Below are 16024 nucleotides of genomic sequence, written 5' to 3' on the forward strand. Positions count from 1 at the left end.
GGAGGGGGCACAGGTGGTGCATCTACCGGTCATCTCGGTCAACCTCATGGCACCTGCTGGGTTTCTGTCTCGTCGATCTCCTGCAACCTAGTACCTGGCACAGGCAGGGGGCAACAGGTGGTGCATCTACCGGTCATCTCGGTCAACCTCATGGCACCTGCTGGGTTCTGTCTCGTGATCTCCTGCACCTAGCCTGGCACAGGAGGGGGCACAGGTGGTGCATCTACCGGTCATCTCGGTCAACCTCATGGCACCTGCTGGGTCTGTCCCGTGACCTCCTTCTGCACCTAGCCTGGCACAGCAGGGGGCACAGGTGGTGCATCTACCGGTCATCTCGGTCAACCTCATGGCATCTGCTGGGTCTGTCCCGTGATCTTCCTGCACCTAGTCTGGCACAGTAGGGGGCACAGGTGGTGCATCTGCCGGTCATCTCGGTCAACCTCATGTCACCTGCTGGGTCCTGTCTCGTGACCTCCTGCTGCACCTAGCCTGGCACAGTAGGGGGCACAGGTGGTGCATCTACCGGTCATCTCGGTCAACCTCATGGCACCTGCTGAGTCTGTCCCGTGACCTCCTCCTGCACCTAGCTTGGCACAGTAGGTGGCACAGGTGGTGCATCTACCGGTCATGTCGGTCAACCTCATGGCACCTGCTGGGTCTGTCCCGTTACCTCCTGCACCTAGCCTGGCACAGTAGGGGGCACAGGTGGTGAAATTTGCCACTCATCTCAGTCGGTCAACCCATGGCACCTGCTGGGTCTATCCCGTGACCTCCTGCACCTAGCCTGGCACATTAGGTGGCACAGGTGGTGCATCTACTGGTCATCTCGGTCAACCCCATGGCACCTGCTGGGTTCTGTCTCGTGACCTCCTGCACCTAGCCTGGCACAGCAGTCAACCCGTGGCACCTGCCGGGTCTGCCCTCGTGACCTCCTGTACTTAGCCTGGTACAGCAGTCAACCCGTGGCACCTGCTGGGTCTGTCACGTGACCTCCTGCCAGCTGGCATTCGAAACTTCACGTGGCCTCAACGTGCACCCAGCCTGGCACAAGCGTCGTGGTGACGTCACCGCCACTTAGTGGCGAATGGCGGTTGTTGTTGGTGGTGGTGTTGTTGACGATGATACTGATGTTGATGATGATGATCATGTTGATACTGATGATGATGTTGTTGTTGATGATGATAATGATGTTGATGGTGGTGTTGTTGGTGGTGGTGGCCGTGGTGATAATGGCGGTGGTTGATGTTGATGGAATGACGATATGTTGTTGTGTTGTTGATGCGATGTTGTTGTTGTTGATACGATGTGTTGTTGATGTTGTTGTTGATATTTTTGTGTTGTTGATGTTGTTGATGTTGTTGATGTTGATGTTATTGATGTTGATGTTGTTGATGTTGATGTTGTTGATGTTGATGTTGTTGTCGATGATGTTGTTGATGTTGTTGATGTTGATGTTGTGTTGATGTTGTTGATGTTGCTGTTGATGTTGTTGTTGGTGTTGATGTTGTTGTTGATGTTGTGTTGTTTATGCGATGTTGTTGTTGTGTTGTTGATGACAAAATGTTATTGTTGATGCGATGTGTTGTTGATGTTGTTGATGTTTTTGTGTTGTTGATGTTGTTGTTGATGTTGTTGTTGATGTTGTTGTTGTTGATGTTGTTGATGTTGTTGTTGATGTTGTTGATGTTGTTGCTGTTGTTGTTGATGTTGTTGATGTTGTTGTCGATGATGTTGTTGTTGATGTTATTGTTGATGTTGTTGTTGTCAATGATGTTGTTGTTGTTGATGTTGATGATGTTGTTGTCGATGATGTTGTTGTTGCTGTTGTTGTTGATGTTGTTGATGTTGTTCATGTTGTTGTTGATGTTGTTGATGTTGATGATTTTGTTGTCGATGATGTTGTTGATGTTGTTGTTGATGTTGTTGTTGTTGTGCTGTTGCAGAGTGCGCTGGCTAAGCGTGCTACCAAGGCTCTGTCCAGCGCCTACGGCACGAAGTATCGCTACGGGCCTGCCGCTACCACCATCTGTAAACTCACCACTCACTCACCACTCACTCACTCACTCACCACTCACTTCACGTCACCTCACCACTCACAGTCACATCACCACGCACTCATCACACTCACCACACACTCACCCTCACTCACTCACCACTCACTCACTCACCACCTCACTCACTCACTCACCACTCACTCACTCACCACTCACTCACTCACCACTCACTCATCACACTCACCACTCACAATCACCACTCACGGTCACTGCACTACACCACTCCGTCACATCACCCACTCACTCACTCACCACGTCACTCACTCACTCACCTCACTCAATCATCACCTCACACCACACACTCACCGCACACTCACTCACCCACTCCCACACACTCACTCACTCACACCACTCACTCACTTCACCACACTCACGCGCACACTCATCCCAGCAACAATCTCACTCACCGCACTCACCAACACACTCAACATCACACACTCACTCACCCACTCACCACCCACACACTCACCGCACACTCACTCACTCACCGCACACTCACAACTCACTCACCACCCACCCCCTCCCCCCACTCCACCCCCCCCCACTCCACCCCCCTCCCCCACTCCACCCCCCCTCCCCCCACCCCCCACTCCACCCCCCTCCCCCCACTCCCCCCTCCCCCACTCCACCCCCCCTCCCCCCACCCCCCACTCCACCCCCCTCCCCCCACTCCCCCCTCCCCCCACTCCACCCCCCCTCCCCCCCTTCCCCCCCTCTACCCCCCCTAACCCCCCCTCCCCCATTTCACCCCCCCTCCCTCCTCTCCCCTCCCCCCCCACCACAGACCTGGCCTCGGGCGGCTCGTTCGACTGGGCCTACGACCAGGGCATCCGCTACTCGATGACCTTTGAACTGCGCGACACGGGCCGCCACGGGTTCCTGCTGCCCGAGAGCCAGATCCGGGTCACGTGCGAGGAGACGATGCTGGCCTACGAGGTCATAGTTCAGCACGTGCTCGACCACCCGTACTGAGCGGGCCGGACGGACGGACAGTCGGTTGGCCGGTCAGCCGGTCGGTCAGACGGCCGGTCAGCTGGCTCGGCCAGTCAGCCGGTCAGTCAGACAGTCAGTCAGTCAGACAGTCAGTCAGTCAGTCAGCTAGTCAGCCGGTCAGTCAGTCAGCCAGCCAGTCAGTCAGTCAGTCAGCTAGTCAGCCAGTCAGCCAGCCATCACCCACCCATCACCCCACCCATCACCACCCATCATCACCCATCACCCCCCATCACCCACCCATCCCCCCCCCCATCAACCACCCATCACCCCCCCATCACCACCCATCACCCACCCATCACCACGCATCACCCACCCATCACCCACCCATCACACCCCCATCACCACCCATCACCCACCCATCACCACCCATCACCCCCCCATCAACCCCAACCATCACCCACCCATCACCACCCATCACCCCCCCATCACCACCCATCACCCACCCATCACCCACCCATCAACCCCAACCATCACCCACCCATCACCACCCATCACCCCACCCATCACCCCCCCCCCATCACCCACCCATCACCACCCATCAACCCCCATCAGCCATTACCCACCCATCACCCCCCCATCATCATCCATCACCACCATCACCCATCACTTCCCATCACCACCCATCACCCACTCATCAACCCCCCCATCACCCACCCATCACCACGGCAGAAGCAGCAGCTTTAGCTGCAGCAACAATGATAGCAGTAGCAGCTGTTGTTGACACGAACCACGCGTTCAGTTGTTGTTGTTGTTGTTGACACGGAACACGTGTTCAGTTGTTGTTGTTGTTGACACGGAACACGTGTTCAGTAGTTGTTGTTGTTGACACGGAACAAGTTGTCTCTCCGCTTCGTGTCGCGAAATAAACAAAATATCTCAGCAACATCAGCAGCATGAGCAGCAGCATGAGCATGACCAGCATGAGAAACACCATCATCACCATTATCACCATCATTACCATCATCACCATTATCACCATTATCACCATCAGCACCATCATCACCATCATCACCATCAGCACCATCACCATCATTACCATCATCACCATCAGCACCATCATCACCATCATCACCATCAGCACCAACACCATCATCACCATCATCATCATGATAAGCACCATCATCACCATCAGCACCATCAGCACCATCATCAGCATGAGAAGCACCATCACCACCCATCACCCCCCATCATCCACCCATCACCACCCATCACCCCCCATCACCACCATCACCACCCATCACCACCCATCACAACCATCACCACCATCACCACCCATCACCACCATCACCACCCATCACCACCCATCACAACCATCACCACCATCACCACCCATCACCACCCATCACCACCATTACCACCATCACCAACCATCACCACCATCACCAACCATCGCCACCCATCAGCACCATCACCACCATCACCACCATCACCAACCATCACCACCCATCACCCCCCATCACCAACCATCGCCACCCATCACCACCATCACCCACCCATCCCCTACCCTCCACCCATCACCCACCCAGCCCAATGGGTATCGATCATCTGGAGCTGCAGGTGGCGATATTGGCCACGTGAGGGCACCACCACCATCACCACCATCACCACCACCACCATCACAACCATCATCACTAACATCACCACCACCATCACTAACATCACCACCATCATCACTAACATCACCACCATCACCACCATCATCACTAACATCACCACCACCATCACTAACATCACCACCATCATCACCACCATCACCACCATCACCACCACCATCACCACCATCACCACCATCACCACCACCATCAGTACCATCACCACCATCACCACCATCATCACCATCATCACCATCGCCACCATCACCACAACCATCACCACCACCATCACCACCACCATCATCACCACCATCACCACCACCATCACCACCATCATCACCATCGCCACCATCACCACAACCATCACCACCACCATCACCACCACCATCATCACCACCATCACCACCATCACCACCACAACCATCACAACCATCATCACTAACATCACCACCATCATCACTAACATCACCACCATCATCACTAACATCACTACCATCACCACCATCATCACTAACATCACCACCACCATCACTAACATCACCACCATCATCACCACCATCACCACCATCACCACCACCATCACCACCATCACCACCATCACCACCACCATCAGTACCATCACCACCATCACCACCATCATCACCATCATCACCATCGCCACCATCACCACAACCATCACCACCACCATCACCACCACCATCATCACCACCATCACCACCACCATCACCACCATCATCACCATCGCCACCATCACCACAACCATCACCACCACCATCACCACCACCATCATCACCACCATCACCACCATCACCACCACAACCATCACCACCACAACCACCATCACCACCATCACCACTATCACCACCATCACCATCACTAACACAGCAACCATCACCAACACCATCACCACCATCACCACCATCACCACTAACACAGCTACCATCACCACCACCATCACAGCCAACATCACCCCCATCACAGCCAACATCACCACCATCACAGCCATCACCACCATCACCACCACCATCACCACCACCATCACCACCATCACCACCATCACAACCATCACCACCATCATCAACACCATCACCACCATCACCACCACCACCACCATCACCACCAACACAGCCACCATCACCACCATCACCACCACCATCACCACCAACACAGCTACCATCATCATCACCACCATCACCACTAACACAGCTACCATCACCACCATCATCACCACCATCACCACCAACACAGCTACCATCATCATCACCACCATCACCACCAACACAGCTACCATCATCATCACCACCATCACCACCAACACAGCTACCATCATCATCACCACCATCACCACCAACACAGCTACCATCATCATCACCACCATCACCACCAACACAGCTACCATCATCATCACCACCATCACCACCAACACAGCTACCATCATCATCACCACCATCACCACTAACACAGCTACCATCATCATCACCACCATCACCACTAACACAGCTACCATCACAGCCATCACCACCACCATCACCACCACCACCATCACCACCACCATCACCACCATCACCACCACCATCACCACCACCATCACCACCACCACCACCATCACCATCACCACCATCACCACCATCACCACCACCACCATCATCACCATCACCACCATCACCACCATCACCATCACCACCACCATCACCACCACCACCATCACCACCACCATCACCACCACCACCATCACCATCATCACCATCACCACCATCACCACCATCACCACCACCACCATCATCACCATCACCACCATCACCACCACCATCACCACCACCACCATCACCACCACCATCACCACCACCACCATCACCATCACCACCATCATCACCACCATCACCACCATCACCACCACCATCATCACCATCACCACCATCATCACCATCACCACCACCATCACCACCACCACCATCACCACCATCACCATCACCACCATCACCACCATCACCACCATCACCATCATCACCATCACCACCATCACCACCACCATCACCACCATCACCACTAACACATCTCCCACAATCTAACACACACACACACACGCAAGTTCCTTTCCACATCGAGATCATGAACGATCAAGGCGGATTAGGGTTGTTGACGTTTTAAATTTTGCGGCTGATTTCCGTTAGAAAGCGCGACTCGGGGTGGCCAGCCCAGCCCAGCCCAGTCAGTGAACCCAGCCCAGGCCAGCCCAGCCCAGTCAGTGAGCCCAGCCCAGTCAGTGAACCCAGCCCAGTCAGTGAACCCAGCCCCAGTCAGTGAACCCAGCCCAGTCAGTGAACCCAGCCCAGCCCAGTCAGTGAACCCAGCCCAGCCCAGTCAGTGAACCCAGCCCAGCCCAGTCAGTGAACCCAGCCCAGTCAGTGAACCCAGCCCAGCCCAGTCAGTGAGTGAACCCAGCCCAGTCAGTGAACCCAGCCCAGTCAGTGAACCCAGCCCAGTCAGTGAACCCAGCCCAGCCCAGTCAGTGAACCCAGCCCAGCCCAGTCAGTGAGCCCAGCCCAGTCAGTGAACCCAGCCCAGCCCAGTCAGTGAACCCAGCCCAGTCAGTGAACCCAGCCCAGCCCAGTCAGTGAACCCAGCCCAGCCCAGTCAGTGAGTGAACCCAGCCCAGTCAGTGAACCCAGCCCAGTCAGTGAACCCAGCCCAGCCCAGTCAGTGAACCCAGCCCAGCCCAGTCAGTGAACCCAGCCCAGTCAGTGAGTGAACCCAGCCCAGTCAGTGAACCCAGCCTAGCCCAGTCAGTCAGTGAACCCAGCCCAGTCAGTGAACCCAGCCCAGCCCAGTCAGTGAGTGAACCCAGCCCAGTCAGTGAGCCCAGCCCAGCCCAGTCAGTCAGTGAACCCAGCCCAGTCAGTCAGTGAACCCAGCCCAGTCAGTCAGTGAACCCAGCCCAGTCAGTGAACCCAGTCAGTCAGTGAACCCAGCTCAGTCAGTCAGTGAACCCAGCCCAGCCCAATCAGTGACACCAGCCCAGTCAGTCAATGAACCCAGCCCAGCCCAGCCCAGCCCAGTCAGTGAACCCAGCCCAGTCAGTCAGTCAGTGAACCCAGCCAATCCACTCCAGCCAGCAGCATCACCATCATCAGCAGCAGCATCATCAGCATCATCATCATCATCATCAGCAGCAGCAGCATCATCAGCAGCAACAACATCAGCAGCAGCATCAGCAGCAACATAATCATCATCAGCAGCATCATCATCATCAGCAGCAGCAGCATCATCAGCAGCAACAACATCAGCAGCAGCAGCAACATAATCATCATCAGCAGCAACATCATCATCAGCAGCAGCAGCATCATCATCAGCAGCAGCAACATCATCATCAGCAGCAGCATCATCATCATCAACAGCAGCAGCAATATCATTATCAGCAGCAGCAACAACATCAGCAGCATCAGCAGCATCATCAGCAGCATCAGCATCAGCATCATCAGCAGCAGCAGAATCAGCAGCAGCATCACCATCATCAGCAGCAACATCATCATCATCAGCAGCAACATCATCAGCAGCAACAACATCAGCAGCATCATCAGCAGCAGCATCAGCAGCAGCATCATCAGCAGCAACATCATCAGCATCATCAGCCAGCATCATCATCATCAGCAGCAACATCATCATCAGCATCATCAGCAGCATCATCATCATCAGCAGCAACATCATCATCAGCATCATCAGCAGCAGCATCATCAGCAGCATCATCATCATCATCAGCAGCAACATCATCATCAGCATCAACAGCAGCATCATCAGCAGCATCCGCATCATCATCAGCATCATCAGCAGCAGCAGCAGCATCATCATCATCAGCAGCAACATCATCAGCAGCAGTAGCAACATCATCAGCAGCAACATTATCATCAGCAGGAGCAACATCATCATCAGCAACATCATCATCATCAGCAGCAGCATCATCATCAGCAGCAGCATCATCATCATCATCAGCAGCAGCAGCAGCATCATCAGCAGCAGCGGCATCATCATCAGCAGCAGCATCATCATCAGCAGCAGCATCATCATCATCAGCAGCAGCATCATCAGCAGCAGCATCATCAGCAGCATCATCAGCAGCGGTGGTGCAGCGGTTAGCGCTACGCTCACGGCCAACACCGGTGACGATTATCTAAACCGGTCCTGGGCCTCCCCTAGGTCGACTCAGCCTCAAATCAGTTCCTGGTGTAGCGGTGTGTTAACATCGCCACTAGGGAGACAAAGGCGGCCGGGCGTGGAGTTGGCGTGTGTGTGCGTGTGCGTGCGTGTGCGTGTGTTCAAAAGTTCAAAGTTTATTTATTAGGTATAGCCCTGTGAGCCATTCGGCTCTTGAATCGGGTGCAACCGCAACAAACAAAAAACAAAAACATGAACAAGAAAACATCTTAAAGTGACTGTGTGACTAAGTGCAAACAGAAAATCCAAGAGAAGACAGCAAAATATTGCAGAAAAATCACCGTACACCAACGCTGTGTGCAAAAATCCCAGTGGGATACAAGTCAAACAACAACAACAACAACCACAAGACAACTTAGATTAAGGTCATCAGTCTAACTCTGTACTACAACAAACAAACATGGCCAAACCAAAAAACTTTTCAAAAATTACCAAAATAAAGCTATGAAAGCAATGAGACAGTGATCATAGGAACTGTGACCGAATTTTCACAATAAACGACATAAACAACATGTACCACCAAACCCTGCAGCCATAGCTGGCTGCATGAGTCACTCCACAACAGCAGGAGCATCAGTCGGAGTATCAACATTTTTCAATGCACCTTTAAGATCAGCACACTAAATCAAAACATAGATCATACTTTGCATAATTTGCAGCGATTATCCGGAGCGAAACATTGTATTTTAGGCCACTAAATGTGCGTGCGTGCGTGCGTGCGCGCGCGTGCGTGTGTGCGTGTGCGTGCGAAGTGGCCGGCCCGTAGGGCTGGTCTGTAGGGCTGTAGGGTTGTAGAGTTGGTCTGTAGGGTTGGTCTGTAGGGTTGTAGGGTTGGTCTGTAGAGTTGGTCTGTAGGGTTGTAGGGTTGGTCTGTAGGGTTGTAGGGTTGGTCTGTAGGGTTGGTCTGTAGGGTTGTAGGGTTGGTCTGTAGAGTTGGTCTGTAGGGTTGTAGGGTTGGTCTGTAGGGTTGTAGGGTTGGTCTGTAGGGTTGGTCTGTAGGGTTGTAGGGTTGGTCTGTAAGGTTGGTCTGTAGGGTTGTAGGGTTGGTCTGTAGAGTTGGTCTGTAGGGTTGTAGGGTTGGTCTGTAGGGTTGTAGGGTTGGTCTGTAGGGTTGGTCTGTAGGGTTGTAGGGTTGGTCTGTAGAGTTGGTCTGTAGGGTTGTAGAGTTGGTCTGTAGAGTTGTAGGGTTGGGGTGTAGGGTTGTAGGGTTGGGGTGTAGGGTTGTAGAGTTGGTCTGTAGAGTTGGTCTGTAAGGTTGTAGAGTTGGTCTGTAGGGTTGTAGGGTTGGGGTGTAGGGTTGTAGGGTTGGGGTGTAGGGTTGTAGAGTTGGTCTGTAGAGTTGGTCTGTAGGGTTGTAGGGTTGGGGTGTAGGGTTGTAGGGTTGGGGTGTAGGGTTGGTCTGTAGGGTTGTAGGCTTGGGGTGTAGAGTTGGTCTGTAGGGTTGTAGGGTTGGGGTGTAGGGTTGTAGGGTTGGGGTGTAGGGTTGGTCTGTAGGGTTGTAGAGTTGGTCTGTAGAGTTGGTCTGTAGGGTTGTAGGGTTGGGGTGTAGGGTTGTAGGGTTGTAGGGTTGGTCTGTAGGGTTGTAGGGTTGGTCTGTAGGGTTGTAGGGTTGGTCTGTAGGGTTGGTCTGTAGGGTTGTAGGGTTGGTCTGTAGAGTTGGTCTGTAGGGTTGTAGGGTTGGGGTGTAGGGTTGTAGGGTTGGGGTGTAGGGTTGGGATGTAGGGCTGTAGGGTTGTAGAGTTGGTCTGTAGAGTTGGTCTGTAGGGTTGTAGGGTTGGTCTGTAGAGTTGGTCTGTAGGGTTGTAGAGTTGGTCTGTAGGGTTGTAGGGTTGGGGTGTAGGGTTGTAGGGTTGGGGTGTAGGGTTGTAGAGTTGGTCTGTAGAGTTGGTCTGTAGGGTTGTAGGGTTGGGGTGTAGGGTTGTAGGGTTGGGGTGTAGGGTTGGTCTGTAGGGTTGTAGGGTTGGGGTGTAGAGTTGGTCTGTAGGGTTGTAGGGTTGGGGTGTAGGGTTGTAGGGTTGTAGGGTTGGTCTGTAGGGTTGTAGGGTTGGTCTGTAGGGTTGTAGGGTTGGTCTGTAGGGTTGGTCTGTAGGGTTGTAGGGTTGGTCTGTAGAGTTGGTCTGTAGGGTTGTAGGGTTGGGGTGTAGGGTTGGTCTGTAGGGTTGTAGGGTTGGGGTGTAGGGTTGGTCTGTAGGGTTGTAGGGTTGGGGTGTAGGGCTGTAGGGCTGGCACACACAGGCAGGGAAGGAATCTCCGGGACCCTGGGTCTCTCCAACTCCCAACACGGCTGTGAAAAATCCGCAAGCCGTGGGCATCAGCAGCGCGCACGGAGTCACCTCCGAGCGCGTTGGGGAGTGTACGCGGGGAGTCAGTGGCTAACTCCATATTCTTAGGTTTTTTCGGTAAAGTCACGTAGGTAAAAACATTAAAAAGTAAAATAAAATAAAAATCACGACGTTTCGGAGGCAACACAAGCTTCCGTCTTCAGGTGGAACCGTCACAGCCACGGACAGCTGCATCAAGTAAATGAGAGATTGCAAGAGCTACCACTCCGTTTATATAATGGTTGAAGAGGTGGAGGGGCAAGGGCCGCATACTTATTATTAATATGGTAAGGTGAGGCTTAAGACTAAGAATAGACTGCATAACAAAGGCTGAGCCTTTGTTTATGAAGAGGTGCGGTTAACTCCAGGCGGCGGAGTGCGCTGCGTTGCACCGCTAGTTGAGTAGTTAACCTCGCGTCCAATAAACCCTCAGAGCCAGGATGAACGTCCGACTCCAAACGTCATTTATTGAATGTAACGAGGTTAACTACTCAGCTAGCGGTGCAACGCAGCGCACAGCGAGGCCGAGATAGTAACAAGTATAACCCGTAAAAACAAAGTTTTTCACTATAAATCCTTTATATGCGTGGCGGCTAGAGTCCTCTCGTCCTCTGGCTTGAGATGGCTGCCACCTATGGGTCAGATGATTGTCTGCCAGTATTAAGCAATTGGTAATTAAATATTTAATTCGTTTTCCCTAAACAGTGTAAAATTTTGGAAAAAAAATTCACGAACATTAATTGTCTCGCACAACGAGTCTGTGTGCAAAATGTCAGCTCGATTGGATCACGGGAAGTGGGTTAAAAAACGACCGAAAGATTTGCATGGTCCTAAGCAAGCAAGCAAGCACGCAAGCAAGCAAGCAGGCGAACTTAATATAAAGGATTTAAAAATACATTCTTCTTAAAGTCCCACAATGGACATTTGCGGCTGGCTTCACTGAGACGCGACGTGTGCCGCCATCTTGGATTATGTGTAAAATGGCAGACGACCGCGTGGTTGAGCGGGAATCTTAAATCGCAACTTCCTGGTCACGTGACCAAACTTAGCATCAAAAACAGGAAATTCCTGTGCACATATCCATATCTGCCGTGAGGCAAGACACCTGCGGTGAGGCAGGTCAGTGGGGTAACTGCAGGCGGGGGAGTGACAGACCCTGAGTCATGTCCCACGTGGAGGATGTGGAGGCGGCGAGGTCGATGACTCGATCGGTGGCAGCGCCACAGGAAGAAGGGGGAGGGGAGGAAAGGGAGCATCAGCCCCCCACAGTAGCTACTACTACTACTACACGTGTAGTAGTAGTAGTAGCTACTACTACACGTGTAGTAGTAGCTACACGTGTAGTAGTAGCTACAGATATAGTAGCTACACGTGTAGTAGTAGCTACACGTGTAGTAGTAGCTACTACAAATGTAGTAGTAGTAGCTACAGATATAGTAGCTACACATGTAGTAGTAGCTACATGTGTAGTAGCTACATAGTAGCTACAGATGTAGTAGTAGCTACATGTGTAGTAGTAGTAGCTACAGCTGTAGTAGCTACATGTGTAGTAGAAGCTACACGTGTAGTAGTAGCTACAGATGTAGTAGCTTGTTATGTAGTAGTAGCTACACGTGTAGTAGTAGTAGTAGCTACAGATGTAGTAGTAGCTACACGTGTAGTAGTAGTAGTAGCTACAGATGTAGTAGTAGCTACACGTGTAGTAGTAGTAGTAGCTACACATGTAGTAGTAGCTACACGTGTAGTAGTAGTAGTAGCTACATGTGTAGTAGAAGCTACACGTGTAGTAGTAGTAGCTACACGTGTAGTAGTAGTAGTAGCTACACATGTAGTAGTAGCTACACGTGTAGTAGTAGTAGTAGCTACACATGTAGTAGTAGCTACACGTGTAGTAGTAGTAGTAGCTACATGTGTAGTAGAAGCTACACGTGTAGTAGTAGTAGCTACACGTGTAGTAGTAGTAGTAGCTACAGATGTAGTAGTAGCTACACGTGTAGTAGTAGTAGCTACACGTGTAGTAGTAGTAGTAGCTACACAGATGTAGTAGTAGCTACACGTGTAGTAGTAGTAGCTACACATGTAGTAGTAGCTACACGTGTAGTAGTAGTAGTAGCTACACATGTAGTAGTAGCTACTACACGTGTAGTAGTAGTAGTAGCTACATATGTAGTAGTAGCTACTACACGTGTAGTAGTAGTAGTAGCTACAGATGTAGTAGTAGCTACACGTGTAGTAGTAGTAGTAGCTACACGTGTAGTAGTAGTAGTAGCTACACGTGTAGTAGTAGTAGTAGCTACACATGTAGTAGTAGCTACACGTGTAGTAGTAGTAGTAGCTACACATGTAGTAGTAGCTACACGTGTAGTAGTAGTAGCTACAGATGTAGTAGTAGCTACACGTGTAGTAGTAGTAGTAGCTACACGTGTAGTAGTAGCTACACGTGTAGTAGTAGTAGTAGCTACACATGTAGTAGTAGCTACACGTGTAGTAGTAGTAGTAGCTACACGTGTAGTAGTAGTAGCTACAGATGTAGTAGTAGCTACACATGTAGTAGTAGCTACACGTGTAGTAGTAGTAGCTACAGATGTAGTAGTAGCTACACGTGTAGTAGTAGTAGTAGCTACACATGTAGTAGTAGCTACTTTTGTAGTAGTAGTAGTAGCTACACATGTAGTAGTAGCTACATATGTAGTAGTAGCTACATGTGTAGTAGTAGTAGCTACTTTTGTAAGGGGGGGGGGGTGGATGGGGGGCAGTATTGGGCATCTTTTGAGGCTGAGTCGACCTAGAAGGCGACGCGTCGGGAAGAAGCCGCCGCTATGAATAGGGCCGGCTGCGGCATCAAGCAGCAAAGGGATGTTCGCATGTTAAATTTAGGCTGGAATGCGTGGGGGTGTGCACGTGTGTGTGTCGGTGTGTGTACGTGTGTGTGTGTCGGTGTGTGTACGTGTGTGTACGTGTGTGTGTGTCGGTGTGTGTACGTGTGTGTCTCGGTGTGTGTACGTGTGTGTACGTGTGTGTGTGTGTACGTGTGTGTGTGTCGGTGTGTGTACGTGTGTGTGTGTGTGTACGTGTGTCGGTGTGTGTACGTGTGTGTGTCGGTGTGTGTACGTGTGTGTACGTGTGTGTGTGTGTACGTGTGTCGGTGTGTTTACATGTGTGTGTGTCGGTGTGTGTACGTGTGTGTGTTTCCGAGACCAGGAAAGGCACCGGGCAGAGATGATCTCCCAAGCGAAATGCTGAGGGAGGGTGGCGTTTGTGCACAGACTGCCCTATGTGACATCATAACAACAGTCTGGACCACTGGACGGGTTCCGCAGGATTGCAAGGATGCCCTGGTGGTCCCCCTCTTTAAGAAGGGGGACCGCACAGACTGTAACAACTACAGGGGCATCTCACTCCTCAGTGTGCCAGGAAAGGTCCTGGCAGGAATTATTCAACATCGCCTCGCTAGGCACGCTGAGGAGAGGCTTGCGGAGCCCCAATGCGGTTTCAGGAAAGGGCGGTCCTGCACAGATGCCATATTTTCTGTCCGTCTGCTACAGCAGAGGTGTAGGGAATTCCAACAAGACCTACATCTCTGCTTTATTGACCTGGTCAAGGCCTATGATACTATCAGTAGGACTGGGCTCTGGGTTGTTCTTCGTGCTTTCGGAGTCCCTGACCCTCTGCTCACGATCATTAAGGACCTTCATGATGGTGAGCGGGTCCGGGTAAAACTACGTGGCCGGGAGTCGGAGCCTTTCCCTGTACACCTTGGGGTGCGACAGGGATGACCTCTGGCTCCCACATTATTTAACATCTATTTTGACCGCGTAGTTCGTGAAGCCTTCAATAGCTGTACCGGGGGAATTTCTGTTTGGTACAGATATAATGGGAGGCTGATCGACGCCCGGGTACGATCAATGGATGGCTCCCTATTGGTCAACCACGTTATGTATGCCGATGATTTGGTAATAGCTGCTCATTCAGAAGAGGAGTTGGAGACGCTGCTGCTGAGACTGGAGAGTGCCACTAAGAGGTGGGGCCTTACCATCAGCCCCACCAAAACTAAGCACCTGCCTGGGTATGTTGTACCATCGGACACTCCACCCTCACAACTCCCAATCGGTGATGGGGCAGTAGTGGATAGAGTGGAGAGTTTCCCATACCTGGGCAATGTGCTTATGACCGGCTCCAGTTTAACATCAGAGGTCTCACTCCGAATCAGTCGAGCAGCAATATATTTTCATCGGTTGCGTGACGCTGTGTGGAAGCTACCTGGTCTGTCGCTCCGCACGAAGCTTCAGGTCTTCTCGGCCACGGTCATTCCCTCCCTTCTCTACGCTTGCGAAACGTGGACCCCCCTAGTGGAGCATCTTCGCCGGTTGGAAACATTTAGGCTGGCCTGCCTACGATCCATCCTGGGTTTAACCAGGCTGGATTGTGTGAGGAGCTCACAAATCCTTGAAAGATCTGGGCAAAGTCCCATCGGTGAGCTCCTCCGGCAGGCAAGCTGCGTTGGCTGGGTCATGTAGCCCGCATGCCCAGCCACCGCATGCCTAAACAGCTTTTGTTCGGCCGGATCGAGGGGGCTAGACGGGCGCGGCACGGGCTGGAGAAGAGATGGAGTGATGTGGTACAGGAGGACGTGGAGCTGAGTGGACTTGCCGATGACTGGTACCAGCGGTGTCAAGATCGGCCTCTGTGGAGGAGGCTCGTGAAGGACGCTACTGGGCAGTTGGAGGCAGTCGCCCTCCAACAACAACGAAGGGCGGAGGAGCGACGCTCACAACAAAGAGCGGAGCGCCGGGTGGCTAAAGCACAGCAAGTTGGCACAGTAGGGGGCACAGGTGGTGCATCAGCCAGTCATCTC

At 52.2% G+C, this 16024-nt stretch overlaps 1 protein-coding gene across 1 annotated transcript; it reads left to right on the forward strand.

Moving 5' to 3' along the window:
- Positions 1-627: 627 nt before the first annotated feature.
- On the forward strand, positions 628-3026 carry LOC133362971 (carboxypeptidase B-like). The gene is made up of 3 exons (XM_061581949.1): positions 628-645; positions 1944-2028; positions 2839-3026. The coding sequence occupies exons 1-3, from the start codon at positions 628-630 to the stop codon at positions 3024-3026; spliced, it is 291 nt and encodes a 96-aa protein (XP_061437933.1).
- Positions 3027-16024: the final 12998 nt, after the last annotated feature.

This window comes from Lethenteron reissneri, unplaced genomic scaffold (assembly GCF_015708825.2).
Source record: "Lethenteron reissneri isolate LAM-NWPU_2019-01 unplaced genomic scaffold, ASM1570882v1 scaffold_1638, whole genome shotgun sequence".
In the NCBI taxonomy this organism is placed as follows: Eukaryota; Metazoa; Chordata; class Hyperoartia; order Petromyzontiformes; family Petromyzontidae; genus Lethenteron; species Lethenteron reissneri.